Source organism: Haliotis rufescens, unplaced genomic scaffold, assembly GCF_023055435.1.
Source record: "Haliotis rufescens isolate VD_foot unplaced genomic scaffold, xgHalRufe1.0.p SCAF_30, whole genome shotgun sequence".
Lineage (NCBI taxonomy): Eukaryota > Metazoa > Mollusca > Gastropoda > Lepetellida > Haliotidae > Haliotis > Haliotis rufescens.
In genome coordinates, this window is record NW_025964002.1 from 2,013,291 (window position 1) to 2,029,008 (window position 15,718).

Sequence of the window (15,718 nt, forward strand, 5' to 3'; positions counted from 1 at the left end):
ATAATTATATATATATATATATATATATATATATATATTTATAAACCATGTATATGTTAGCATTTTATATATATATATATATATATATATATATATATATATATATATATATATATATATATATATGTATATATATGTATATATATATATCATGTATATGTTAGCATTTTATATATATATGTGTGTAAAAAAACTAAAAACCTAAAAATGATATGTGTTTATATATATATATATATATAACAAAATGCTAACACATAAAATGCTAACATACATATACCACGGGTAGGTGTAAAAAAACCATCCATCTCGAGATGGTTATGGTGTAAGGTTTCACATGAAGGGATTTACCTGTACACACACACACACACACACACACACACACACACACACACACACACACACACACACACACACACATTATATATATAATATATTGGGTGGAAAAGGGGAGGGGGCGTGTCACCTATAAACTGTTTTGTCTTATGCAATGTACACGTGGTCGTGTGGAATCGATGTAAATACTGATCGTTTAGAACGAGTATTAGTCAGTGTCCCGAGGATGACCACACACTATAGTCTATGAAGTCAGTTGCCATCAAGTCGTGTCAGCTTCCCACTGACAGCGCCGACAGGTACTTCAGGCATGTCAGCAATGTCAGCTGTACCCATGGTGTCATTATTGTCATGGCAACGTATGCCGGACGGCATGGCTACACTGTAGGAATGAGAAACTGTCACAACTTCAGAACTATCTATAGTCTAGATTCATTCTCACTCAGCAGAGGTGTTAGTTCGTGACGGATTTGGAACGCGAGTGGGTCGGGGGTCAGTGAATCATTCTTAAGTTCGTCTTTAACTTTATTCCAGCAATATCCCCAGAAATGACCGTCAGCATTGTATCAGTGTCGCTTTAGTCACTAGACCACACGCTCCCCCACAACACTCTCCCACAGTCCCCTGTGCGTATCTCACGTGTCACGTGGCAAACCCATACGTGTATTCAATCTATCTCAGTCGACATGGCTGCCATACGACCAGTCTATGACATTTATATGAACATTTAGCCAGTGACTCGTTAAAACAAACACATATATATGTATTTCTGTCGTGGGATTTATCATAATCATCATCACCATCACCACCACCATCATCATCATCATCACCGTCGTCGTCGTTATTATTATTATTATTATTATTATTATTTACAGCTTTATATTAATAATGCAAAAATTGATGAAATAGATAAACATGAGCTATGTATATGGAGGAGATATAACTCGTGTGTCAGCAATACTCATTGTACGTGTTGTCACGGCTGTCTAGTCATCTATATTACCCTGCACATACGTATTAAAGTTACTATAGATACGTGACACGCGCCCGCCCACGTCTGTTACATCCGTCACTGTATAAAAATGTAATTGCTGACGTGAGTATATCGACATTTGGGCATGCTAATGTGTATACAAATACATATTGTTGGCGTTGACCTGACATGGACGTATCACTGCCTATTGCTGACATATAAGTCTGTGACACGCATGTTTGGTCTTGATGTGGTGGTGTACAACCGATGAACTTATCTAGAGTTCACGCATGTAAGTAAAACATAATAGGCTTTCAACGTGCCGGGTTACAAGTGGTTGCAGGTTACAAGTGGTTGTTTCCTTTCGCTGCGTCTCATGATATCATAAACACTCATAATGGCAATGTTTTAATATATACCGATGTGTTGACAGGTTATTTTGTGTTTCAGTCCACGCCATGACACCCGGTGTTTAGAAGCCAGCACGACATTATGATACCTGCCATTGAGATGGAAACACCCAGGACGATGAACACAAGCACTCCAGACCCTCTCGGCGTAACTGCAGCGACGTCAGACAACACCTCCTCCAGCGAGTACGACTACAAGCACGACGGACATGGTCTGTTCAAATGGCATGGCGCTGAGATCCTGTTCCTTGTCATCATATTCCTTGTGGGCACCGTGGGCAACGGCCTCGTCATGTACATCTACCACTTCCGGTGGAGACGGTCTAACTTCACCTTCTTCATCAAAGTCTTGGCGGCCATCGACTTCTTTAACTGTGTAGTGTCAGTGCCCTTGTTCTTCGTGATGACCGTCGACGGGAGTCATTCGGCGTTCGACCCGTTGTGCAAGACGACGTCGTTTATAGCAATATCCAACGCGGTGTCTTCAGCCGTGGTGCTGACAATTGTTGCCTTTGACAGAAACAGAAAGATCCACAGACCACTGAAACATGAGATTCGTGAATCAAACACCCGGAAGCTGGTGGTGTTCGCCCTCGTTATAGGATTACTAGTGTCTGTTCCTGGTGTCTTCTCGTTTGGAAGTAAACATACGCGGTATAGCGAGAACGGTAATATTTTCAACATCACCTGGTGTTTCTTCTCGGACGAGAACCTCGGTAGTACCCTGGTGTACGTGTACGTCGCTGTTCTCGGTGTTGTGTTCATGGTGATCATGATGGCCATGTCGTCGCTGTACTTCTCCATCTGGAGAGCTCTTCGGCTTCACCTTCAGAGGAGGGAATCTCTTGGGTGCCACCGGTCCTCAATTGGCATGACCAAGAACGGAAATTACTACAGATCTCAAAAGACTACAGCGAAATTATTCTTCATCATAACTGTGGCATTCTTTGTGAGTTATTTCCCGTATTATATCAGCATTGCAGTATTTCTGATAGACGATTACAAACATCAGTTGACATCACTGAAGAAAGCCTTCGCCGACATTGCCAAACTTGCGCCGTTGGCCAGCTGTGCTATAAACCCTCTTATATATAGTATATCCTCAGCTCGATTCAGGAGAGAGATCGCTCAGATCTTTAAACGCGCTGGGAGGACATCAGAAGCGAAGAAGAAGATTCTGTTCAACTCACTCAATAGCCAAGAACAGGCAGGACAGCTCCAACTGAAGCACTCCCGCTCACAATCCGGCTCTTCATTCGGACTTAAGTCGGTGTCAAATGACCAGATTGTGTTTGGAAAGATCAACATTCCTACTACTGAGAAACAATCTTACTCTTGAGCGCTGTATGTGACAGAGACATGGTAGACACAGAGTTCTATATTTTTCTACAGGGGTCATGATCAAAGCCAGTCGTTGCCTTCCATCCTCATCTCCGACCATGGGGGTCCATTCCTCCATGTTTCCATTTGCTGTGACGTCTTAAAATAACCCAACGATCACAGAAGCTATTTATTAACAGCGCTCTGACTACTATAATCTATGCAGATATGTTAAAGACGCCTTATTTAATGAAAATATCTGACAATATCTTACATACCGATTCCGTTTGTTTGCAAGTGTTAAAATTGTTTTTTCAACTTGAAAAAATATTCTTAATATCTAAGAACATGGATGCTGCAATGTTTAAAGCTTGTAAACTACCATGTCAGAAAGATGCAATTTGATTGGGTAGAATGTTGGCTGCTTCTCAACTTAACAAGGCCGCTATTGGACAAGATGGTTATATTAGGAGGCGAGTAACGTTAACACGGCTCGCCGCTTGCTACATCCAGTATGTACAGTGGAAATTTTGCTTGACGTCGAATGATGTGCATAATTTTTATTTTCATTTTACATGTGTTTTCTATCACGTGACAGATTCTTATAAAATCTCTTTTTCATATTTTGTTTTTTTCTTTTATATCCAAATAAACATCTACAATCATTGTTTCAAAACATGGAGTCTAAGGCAGACGTTGTTTGACTCCGCAGGCAGCGATATCTAAGCAATGTCACCGCAATATTGCCAAGATAACACCGCAAAATCACAGCCATACCACAGCAATATCACCGATGCCGGTTGGTAATTAGTCAGGGAAACTATTGGTTGATAGTGACTGAGTTAGTTTGCTCAACACCAATATTACAACCTCATAACCGAGGAGCAAGCCAGAAATGGATTTCACTCTTGGTGCAGTTATTTGGGAATCGAACCCAGGTCGTAGGCGTAGCGAGCTGGCACTTTAAGGACAGGACCACCCGACCGCCCACAATGGTTGATAGTAACGCTGTCGGGATACGGTAACACACGACGAGGTCAAAAACTGTGATGGTTGGTTGGTTCGTTTGTTGTTTAACGCCGCACCTAGCAACATTCCAACTATATGGCGGCGGTCTGTAAATAATTGAGTGTTGACCAGACTATCCAGTGATTAATATCATGAGCATTGATCCACGCAATTGGGATCGATGACATGCATCAACCAAGTCACAGAGCCTGACCACCCGATCCCGTTAGTCGCCTTTTACGACAAGCATAGTCACCTTTTACGCAAGCATGGGTTGCTGAAGACCTATTCTACCCCGGAATCTTCACGGGTACAAACACTGTGATGACTCAATCCGCATGCTAATCACTCCCGCCGTCACTGCAGCTGGGGACCCGTGGAGATTCCGGGTGAGAATGTCGTAAGACACATGGATCGGGTGTCAGGCGAGGTGCCTTGGTTGTTGTCATCGTATCCCAATTGCGTGGGTGGGGCGGTGGGGCAGCGTTCGCTCGTCACACCGAAGACCCGGGTTCGATTCCCCACATGAGTATAATGTGTGAAGCCAATATCTGGTGTCCCTCGCCGTCCTATTGCTGAAATATTGCTAAAAGCGGCGTTAAACCATATTCACTCACTTACTCACCCAGTTGCGTGAATCGATCCGCATGATCTCAATCACGGGATTGTCCGGTCCAGACTCGATTATCCAGAATATATCTGGAATATTGTTGAGTGCGGCGTCAAACAACAAACAAATGTAGCCGAACACCTACTATAGGACTGTAATGATAGTACGTATGCCGCTGAATAAAACGATACTCAAATGTATACACTAAACCCAGCCATGGTATGTCATAGAACTATCAGGTCAGTTCGCCGACATTCTATGATGCCGACATGCATAGATAAACCTAGTCACAATATATATCTAAGGGGGCGGCATACACCCTGTGAGTGAGTGAGTGAGTGAGTGAGTGAGTGAGTGAGTGGGTGAGTGAGTGAGTGAGTGAGTGAGTGAGTGAGTGAGCGAGCGAAGGTCGGGGTTTCAGAAGCCACAGAGAGATCACATTGTACCTTGGAGTGAGTGCATTGGGGTTTCCCACCAAGCTTGGATTTCACACATTTAACCCAACATGCTCCATAGATTTTGAAGTTCAACCATTATAGTACAAGCCCAAACACAATTTCATGGCAGTGTGGATGAATTAGCAAACTGCCATCAAACACACATGGAGACATAACTGTCACTTTTCACCACAAAAAAAAATAAAAAAATATGAAGATGAAGAAAGTCTGACCACCCGGTTTGTAATCGTCCAGCCTGTCTGGACGCCCGAGGAGGTCACACCAGATACTGATGCCATTACCGAGTTGCTATGGGAAATGTAAATGTGCTAAGACTGACAATATAAGTTTGACAATAGAGGGATTACTAAAACCTGCTAGACACAGGCAGTATATGGCAGTGAATCAGGGTCTTAGACTCGAGTAGGACAAACTATACTGATACGAGTTGCGCATCTTCTGGGAGGTCTTATGCTTGTCGTGAACAATGAATGCGTCTGTGTAAGATAGATAGATAGATAGATAGATAGATAGATGGATGGATGGATGGATGGATGGATGGTTGGATGGATGGATGGATAGATAGATAGATAGATAGATAGATAGATAGATAGATAGATTGTCTTATTGCTACTGTTTACCTGGGTCATTTTAAATTAGACGAAGCAGGTTGATACCGTTTGAACACGGCACCTCATAGATGACGTCCAACAGCGCACGGTCCAGCTGTTGTGCGTTGTTCGCCAAGTTTGAACTTCCTTGGCCCCAGATGATCCCAGAGATGTTCTGTCGGTGAGAGGACGGATGGGTGTGGCGCCAGGACAACATGGGTGTGTTATTGATGCTGAGAAAGTCCTGGATTATTTGAACAGTGTAGGACCTGGAATTGTTCTGTTGGAGCAGCATCACCTGCAGCCGTCCTAGAAAGGGGAGACAACTGGCTGACACCCCTGTACAGTTGGGCGTTCATAATCCAACGCCTGATGACAAGACCTGTCTTCCTTTCACCGAAAATCCCACCATCCACCATTACGCTACCGCCTCCAAACATGTCATTCTTTTGGATGCATCTTGGAGTCAATCGTTCGCCTCTCCATCGATACACCCGCATCCGACTACAGGGTGGCAGCCTACTCTCGTCGTCGAACAGTACCCTTGTCCAATGACGTCGCTGCTAACGCCGCACAGTTAGGTATCACTGACTGAGTAATTCGAGGATGTGTGCAGGCCTTTCAGCGATGGGGGTCTGTACGTCCGAATTCCTGCAGGATGTGGTCGTCATGTGTCTGCTGGTGCGGAGTACCGAACCTGTCAACGCCGATGACGTCATTTAATCATTATGATGGTGGGTATTATGAGGGGTATGGCAATAATATGACTTGACACCATCATGAATAATACTGTAAAAACAATTCATTACTCAAGGAGTGTTCATCCTTGAAAACATTGGCTTCATGTCAGTTTATGATGTTTGCAAAATGTAAAACTTAATACAAATGTTAAACGTCAGTGCCAGAGAATAACCAGTCTCGATTATCCGCCAAAACAGATTCTATTGGGCGTAAAGTAAAAAAAGGTGAAAATTATATGAATGCATCACTGAAAATCAGTGATGACACCAGGTGTTCGCGACAAGGGTAAGCCCGCCCTGCTCTATCGGTAGCTCCCGCCACTCACAATGTGCATACACAAGTAAGTGTTTTATACCTGACGCGCACAGCAGGACTCGTCCCGACGACGAAAGCAATGTGTTTTCAAAAAACATATTTATGGCTTCATGTAGTCTGTCATATAGACCCTGAGACAAATAAATTTATATCCAATACAGCCCATGCAAGTCTATAATGTTTGGTAAGTCTAGCTTACTGCAGTATCAGTATCTGAAAATGAAGAAAGTCTCTGGGCTCCTGTTTATTATATTTTATAACTATAATTTAACAACTGTTATTTCTGTAAAATATGTTCCTTTCAGAGACAAGATGTTAGTCGCTCTATTTATGAAATACGTATTTTCAGTGTATAGTATCAAACCCCGCTCAACTGTTTTGGAAAATAAACTTTCATGTCTAGACTTCTTTTCAATCACATTACATTTGGCATCAATGAATTTTGAGAACGTGAGGGAGAAAGTTACTGTGTCATAAGGACAAAGCACCCAGCATAAATATAAATATTCAGATGACCATTAAGTTTGTTTGTCCTGGCAATAAATGGACTGTTCCCTGAAGGTGAAATGGAACAATTCCCTAGGATGCATGTATACAGAATGTGCATGGGTAGTCTTTTGTGGGCTGCCTCCGTGGTCTAGTGGTAGAGCGTCCGCCCGGAGAGCGGAAGGTCTGAGGTTCGATACCAGGACGCGTCTTACAAAAAGACGTTAAAAGATGGTACTTGTTGTTACCCTGCCTGGCGCTCGGCATTAAGGGACTAAAACATGGACTGGTCGGCTCGGAGTCAGAACACTGTGTCTGAGTGGGGTATTAATGTTAAACTGCGTCATGGTATCTCAGTGGGCTAGCATGATAACATCGGCATCAGTCCGGACTAGTACAAGCAGCCACACACACGTGCATGCGTGTCGCTATATAAGTGCAATAATCTTGGACGCGACGTTTAACCCCATTTCACCTCACCTTGTTTTGTGTCCAGGCAGATGGCGCTGTTGTTGATGTGGATCGTCTGACAAGGGACAGTTACAGGAATAGTGGCAAGGGTTGTCTCCCCTTTCATGTACCGGAGTATTACCTGTCATTGAGCTCTTTTATCTTCTCCATCGATTTCCGTGTCCCTTGCCATCACCAACCCTCATCTACTGAACGATGAAGGTTGATGCTTCTCAACAATATACTTAAAACACCCGCTTTAAAGGCAATGGAAACTTTTAATTTCCTTTTATGGCAGACAGTTGAGACATGTTTGACAGTTGAAGCATCCTGTTTGATTAGATCTAACTGTGTATTTTCCAATCTGCGGGAGATGCTGTAACAATGTTGATGACATGTCCAGGAGAAGATTTCCCACAGTAGCACAATGATTTCAGACAGCCTCCGTGATGTAGTTTATAGAGCGTCTACCAGGAGAGTGTAAGGTCAGTCTACCCGGAGAGTGTAAGATCGGTCTACCCGGAAAGTGTAAGGTCGGTCTACCCGGAAAGTGTAAGGTCGGTCTACCCGGAGAGTGTAAGATCAGTCTACCGGGAGAGTGTAAGGTCGGTCTACCCGGAGAGTGTAAGATCAGTCTACCCGGAAAGTGTAAGGTCGGTCTACCCGGAGAGTGTAAGGTCGGTCTACCCGGAGAGTGTAAGATCAGTCTACCGGGAGAGTGTAAGGTCGGTCTACCCGGAGAGTGTAAGATCGGTCTACCCGGAAAGTGTAAGGTCGGTCTACCCGGAGAGTGTAAGATCGGTCTACCCGGAGAGTGTAAGGTCGGTCTACCCGGAGAGTGTAAGATCGGCCTACCCGGAGAGTGTAAGGTCGGTCTACCCGGAGAGTGTAAGATCAGTCTACCGGGAGAGTGTAAGGTCGGTCTATCCGGAGAGTGTAAGATCGGTCTACCCGGAAAGTGTAAGGTCGGTCTACCCGGAGAGTGTAAGATCGGTCTACCCGGAGAGTGTAAGGTCGGTCTACCCGGAGAGTGTAAGATCGGTCTACCCGGAAAGTGTAAGATCGGCCTACCCGGAGCGTGTAAGGTCGGTCTACCCGGAGAGTGTAAGATCAGTCTACCCGGAGAGTGTAAGATCGGTCTACCCGGAGAGTGTAAGATCGGTCTACGCGGAAAGTGTAAGGTCGGTCTACCCGGAAAGTGTGAGGTCGGTCTACCCGGAGAGTGTAAGGTCAGTCTACCCGGAGAGTGTAAGGTCAGTCTACCCGGAGAGTGTAAGGTCGGTCTACCCGGAAAGTGTGAGGTCGGTCTACCCGTAGAGTTTAAGGTCGGTGGGTCGATTTCCGGCGGCGTCATACAAAAACATGGTAAAAATGGTACTTGTTGTTATCCTTCCTGACTCTAGGCATTGAGGGGTTAAACAGAGAACGTCGGATACACGCAAAGTACTGTGTCTGAGTGGGGTATCTATGTTAAACTGCGGAAAGGTATATCGGTGGGGTAACATTATAAAACCGGCATTAGTCAGGACCAAAACACACACACACACACACACACACACACACACACACACACACACACACACACACACACACACTATCATTCACGTAAAATGATATCGCAGTCGCAGATGACTTCACATTCATGAAGTGTGAAAGAAATCCAGATGCTCCCGGAATTGGAGAAGTCCACATCTTCTTTCTCAACACCTGGATTAATGGACGTTAACCAGTTGCAATGTGGAACAAAATCGAACTTTGTTTCATGTACACGTATGTCACAGCACTATCTGTGTTTGAGCAGCAGACAAGTCTGTACAGCCAATTAGGTAGAACATAAAACAACTAGGAATGTTCGCCGCCGAACATATTTGTAATAAGTCATTTACAAGCAGGTGATCTGAAAAGAGCATTTACATGAGACTGTGACACTGTAAAATTATATAAACAAATCAATGAACTTTACAGATGACATTTGAACAGACAGCATCATGCCTTTGCCGTTGTCATGAACAATCAGTGATCCGTACTGCCATACAGAATGAATGGGTAATCGAGTTTAAAGATGTGACCACCATTTCACTTGGTTGTGAGCACCAACTGTCTATATTCACGAACTAGAACACATGACAGAAAATAATCCTTATAACAATCTCATTTGTCAGACGAGGATCAGTCCAAGCAAGCAAAAACAAGCGATTTTTCAAATTCTCGTCGTAAATGGCGATGAATTTTCATTCATACCGTATTATGAAATCAATAGTACAGTTTAAGATTTCAAAGATTATATATACAGTATATTTCCATTGTATTATAGACCGGTGGCCTGAAGTACCGAATAAATTTGTCTGTCTGTCAATTATGAGCGAGTGTACAGCCCACATGCGCCGATCACAGCAATCTCTATTAATTAATGGGGAACACAGAATAAGTGACAATAGCTAAGTCACGGGTTTAAACACCAAGGCTGTGGCCATACACCAAGCAGGCAGGCTACTCCAGTGTTTTCCTCCTTTATAAATAAGCTCAGATACTAGTTCCGATTTTATTTTTGAAATAACAGCTTCAATTCTGAAAACCTAAAGCGTTGATATTTCTCTTGGCGTTTGTTACAAAAAAAAATTCTGATCGAATGGGAAGACCGTCAGAGTCTGGGAACTACCCTCACTACACACCAGCCTGATGAGGCCGTAGTTCATCATCGTTTGATACAGAGTAGTAACGGCTGCAGCAGCTGGCCGATTGATGTTTATCCTGCAAGGATATAAACTGTTATTGCCCAGATCGTACAAGGTGATATTCATACAAGTATTGTCATACGGAATTCAGGTCAACGTTAATGCCATAATGCAACACATGGATAAAACTATCAGATTGTTGCACGAACCGGAACTAATTCAATGGTACTTTTATATCATGCATCAATGGTTGATGATGATCCCAAACTTCGATAAGGCTGTTGAACAAAGTCTGCCTACAGACTCAATATTTTACGGGCGCTTTGTTCAGAATGAACCCGAGGGGTTTCCCTTTTTGTGTGAGTTTATCGGTAGACCACCCGGCACCCGGTTTTTGTTTGTTGGTTTTGTCCATTGTTTAACGCAATATTCCAGCTATATGACGGCGATCGGTAAATAATCGAGTCTTGACCAGACAATCCAGTGACTGACATCATGAGCATCGATCTACGCAATTGGGATCGATGACATGCATCAACCAAGTCAGCCAGCCTGAGCACCCGATCCCGTTAGTCACCGCTTGTGACAAGCATAGTCGCCTTTTACGGCACGCATGGGTTGCTGGAGACCTATTCTAACCAGTGAGTGAGTTTATGGGTAGACCACCCGGCACACACGGCAAAGCAGCCAAGTATTATGTGGTTTTCATTTTGCGTCACGCTGAATGTCGCCCCACCGATACAGTTTAATTTCATTCACTACGTAGTACCGTGAAGAAGTATTGTCGACACTGTAAGAGATGTGACGCGAACCTTAATGTGCATCATGAAGAGCAGTTTTCGATACAGTGTCGTAGCCAGCTGGGGGTGGGGGTGGGGGGAGGGGGGTGGGGGGGGGGTTATAGATCACAGCCATACAGGTGTTCCACTGACTTGTATAACGTAAATGGTCATATGGTGCCTTGGACAGACGTGTGTCTGTTTCGGATACGACTACACGTCATAGGACCTTGGACAGACAAGTGTCTGTTTGGGATACGACTACACGTCATAGGACCTTGGACAGACGTGTGTCTGTTTCGGATACGACTACACGTCATAGGACCTTGGACAGACAAGTGTCTGTTTGGGATACGACTACACGTCATAGGACCTTGGACAGACAAGTGTCTGTTTCGGATACGACTACACGTCATAGGACCTTGGACAGACAAGTGTCTGTTTCGCATACGACTCCACGTCAAAGGACCTTGGACAGACAAGTGTCTGTTTCGGATACGACTACACGACATAGGACCTTGGACAGACAAGTGTCTGTTTCGGATACGACTACACGTCATAGGGACCATATGGGATTCACAAATCGTGTGCGGATACGAACCCAGTCTTTGAGGCGAGGAGCACACGCATGAACAACTGAGCTACCTCACCTTCCGAACAACCTTAAGTACACTTGGTATTGTGTCTAATTTGTGTACAGTGTATATCATTTACCCATATCCAGTGTGGAGACTTCATCCATTGCAGACAGATAAGGACTGATGAGCGCTGTTGTGAACACATGCATGAATGCAGACATTGAAACAAGGCGAGTGGTAGGAATACCTGGGTTATCAGATGTCCGGACCTTCTCCCAGTTCGTTACCAGACGTCCGCGCTTACGATGATGTCCTACCCAGGAACAAGTGACATGCGCCTCCCACACACGTGTAACATATTCCTCAACTCAGACGGGGTAGGAATGTTTTCTTGACCAACTGTTACCTTCACAAGCTACAAACACCTCACCTGTATATGAAGGTGCAAAAGCTACCCGGAATACACTTTGCCTGTACGTCGAACAAAAATAAGAAAGACGGTTTAAAAAAATAATTAAACTTCAATCCCCAAAGAAACACTGATGAATTTATTAGTATTAAATCACTAGGTGGAAACTACATTTATGATATATTTTATCGTTTGCGGGCTACGTCCGCTCAAAACAAATTTTGAATATGCCTTTGCTTACAACATAGTAGCTGTTTTATGTGACAGGTATCAGGGGCGTAGCTAGGGGAAATAAAATGTAAGTAGTCATATTGCAGTACATATTTTTCGTATCACTTACAACACTTATCAAACACAAACACAGGCAGGCCAGTTAAAAAAATCTAGAACAGAGATATCACGAAATACCCTTACCACGCTCTGTACATAACACATTTCAAGTATACAACAGTTTGATTATTGTGATCAAATATAAATTGTCAATACAAGAGAATAACCACTCTAGATTGTCCACCGAAATAGATTCCATTTGGCGTAAAGGGCAAAATAGATGTGAACATTATATGAGTGGACCACTGAAAATCAGTTATGATACCAGGTGTTCGCGATAAGGGGAAAGGAAATGCATCAACCAAACAACAACATCGAACCAACTCATCAACGACAATGTTGACACTTGTAGGCGGGTCAACCTGTAAAATAACAAAAGATCATGTTACAATAACAAGCGACTGAAAGAATAACCAATAAAGCACTTTTTAAATTTAGTTTATTGTATTTTTTTGTTGTATCGATTTCAAAGTGTAAACACTTGCTTTTGTGCTACGTGGTAGCAACGCCAATTGGTATTTCACGTACATATACAGATTTCAAATAAAAGATTTGTTATTTCGTAGCTCAAAAAAAATTCCGAAAACACATTCATGGCTGAGCTTTAAATCATAGGACAATTGTAGGTTTCATTTATTGGACATAGCATATAGATGTGTATGGAAATAATCCACACTTGACGATAGCTAATTTTCTTTCCCTGTGTAGGCAGGCAGTAGCGGATCTCATACAAAGTAAATGTCGTGGCTCACCGCACACTACGAGTTTCTACCGTTCCCCTCATTGTGATCGAAATTACTTTAATTTCATGTAATCAAATACTGTGAAACGAATCCAATATCTTACAACAGTCTAAGTGTGTACCTGACTACAAGAGAGTCATTGGTCACTTGTATAAATATAGACATGGTGAATAGCGTGGAATTAACACGGAGACGAGAGCTGCATGCAACCGGTGAATACACCAGTGTTTGTATGAGGCGTCCAACACTCCACGCGAAGGCGACTTTACTTGTGCTTTTCATAGGGCGGTGATGTTATCGGGGCGAGGTCTTGTAGTGTAGCTGGATGGTGACAGTGCGTCAGTGCAGCGTGTCTATAGGCTCACTGTTGATCAACTCCACGTATTATGTGGCTCGGGTTGAGAGGGTGGAGGGTGTATTGCAGTGAAATAAGATACAGGTTTACTGGAAAATAGATAGATAGATAGATGGATGGATAGATGGATGGATGGATGGATTGATGGATGGATGGATGGTTGGATGGATGGATGGATAGATAGATAGATAGATAGATAGATAGATAGATAGATAGATAGATAGATAGAAGAAGTCCATGTTGCCGATGTGAAGAAAGCAGTTTAAGATCAATCTAACAAGATGCTGAATGTATGTACAAGAAGCTGCATTGCTCACCTCCAGGGCACGACACCGGTGAGGAACGGCAGAGCATGGCTTCCTGTGCCATCGCATATGTACTCACCACTACCACAAGAAACACGAACCAATGTATATATTTAGTTACATAAAAGTAATAAAATATTGGATAAAATTGCTTTAAATGCCAAATATCAGATTCCCAAAGAAATGCTATAACATGATGTACTTTACGATAGCAGAGGTAAAAATAACTCGGGTGTCAAAAAGATACTTCAATCTTGCGGGTATGAGTACATTTGGAGAGAGCAACATGTAACAGTACCAGATCGTTTTATATATAATTTAAGACAAAGGCTAAAAGATATGTATTTTCAAAAGTGGTACTCTTCACTAGGTTTACACAATAAGTTAAAGCATTACACCTGTTTTAAATCATTCATTCTGACCGAAAAATATCTTTTGGATATAAATGTTAAGAAATTCCGCACTATCCCGTTTCAGGTGTAGTTCTCATGACCTTCTAATAGAAAAAGGTAGACATTTAGCGATACCAATGGAAAACAGATTGTGTAAATATTGTACTTGCCAAGAGATAGAAGATGAATACCATTTTTTGCTAGTCTGTCCATTGTATGCAAATATCAGAAAAGAATACATACAAAAATATTTTTATCTGAATCCTAGAATAGACAAATTTTATATCCTCATGTCATCTCAAAATGAAACAGTAACAAAATATCTTTCAATGTATATATATCATGCAATGAACATCAGATCCTCTGCATTATAGATGTGATATTTTGTTACGATACATGTAATTCCTATTGCACCCACTGCTACTGTATGTATATATGTACTATAGGCCTATGGCATTTTCAGTACCTGAAATAAAGATTGATTGAAACACGAACCATAGACACGTGTAGAGAAGTATGTACATTACGAAGAGAAGAGTGTTACCACAGCGTGTCTTTAGTCTTAACACGATATGCTGCACGTCATTTCCAAACTTTACACACAAATCCTGCACGAGACAAATGGTACATCTCGAGTCATGGATCTATGAGCGTTGGTTCTCGCAACATACAAGTGTGTTCGTTTGTGCATCGAACCAATCTAATATCTCTTGAATATAAGTAATTCTTCATATATTAACCAACATGTATGGTATTCGCGTTTCTTTTGTCAGTGTGTATGAGTGTTTTGCTCTGTGACGTGGTTTATACGTATACAGCGAGGATCGTTCACAATATCAATCACTGGATTGTCTGGTACAGACTTTTATTTGCAGGCTGTCGTCATATAGTTGGCAGAATGTTGAATAAACACCCCCCCCAAAAAACAAAAACAAAAAAAACACCAAAAAAAACAAAAACAAAAACAAAACAAACAAAACAACAACCCCAAAATACACATACCGATACACACATTAATTTTAATGAGAATATGTATATGTATTCCATCAACAACAGGTTGATGTAAACCGATGATCTATGGCTATGTGAGTAAGTATACGAAGAATCAAAATCCTGAAAAGACAACCAAGGTAGAACGTTTATAGATAAAGGTAACATTCAAAACGTTATGGCCAACTATAAATACGACAGCATGATTTGCATCACTGCCTGTTTAAAACATGTGTAAGCACAACAATGAGCTAAATACCGGGTTTTGTAAACCGGAGTACATTGTATTTAGCCCTCAAACAATAGAGTGTCCACCCCCTGCTGTGCCGCACCTAGAATAAAACGTCAGGCTTTGTCGTGCCGGAGATATTTAAGCTAAAGTTAACCATTGTGACCTCTGACATGTTTCACAAACTGCAGCATGGGTATCGACTTGTTAAACATTCGCACATCTATTGACAATAGGTT

General features: G+C 42.5%; 1 protein-coding gene across 7 annotated transcripts in view; it reads left to right on the forward strand.

The window, feature by feature from the left end:
* Window positions 1-3,659, forward strand: part of LOC124152236 (melanopsin-like) — a 72,547-nt gene extending 68,888 nt beyond the window's left edge. For 6 of the 7 annotated variants that reach the window (XM_046525100.2, XM_046525101.2, XM_046525102.2 and 3 more), the window contains one exon: window positions 1,757-3,659. In XM_046525100.2, coding sequence (XP_046381056.1) covers window positions 1,799-3,055 — 1,257 coding nt within the window. In that variant the 5' untranslated portion in view covers window positions 1,757-1,798 and the 3' untranslated portion in view covers window positions 3,056-3,659. Of the gene's footprint in view, window positions 1-1,465; window positions 1,599-1,756 lie in introns of those variants that run through there. The other variant, XM_046525105.2, reaches the window with a different exon arrangement.
* Window positions 3,660-15,718: the final 12,059 nt, after the last annotated feature.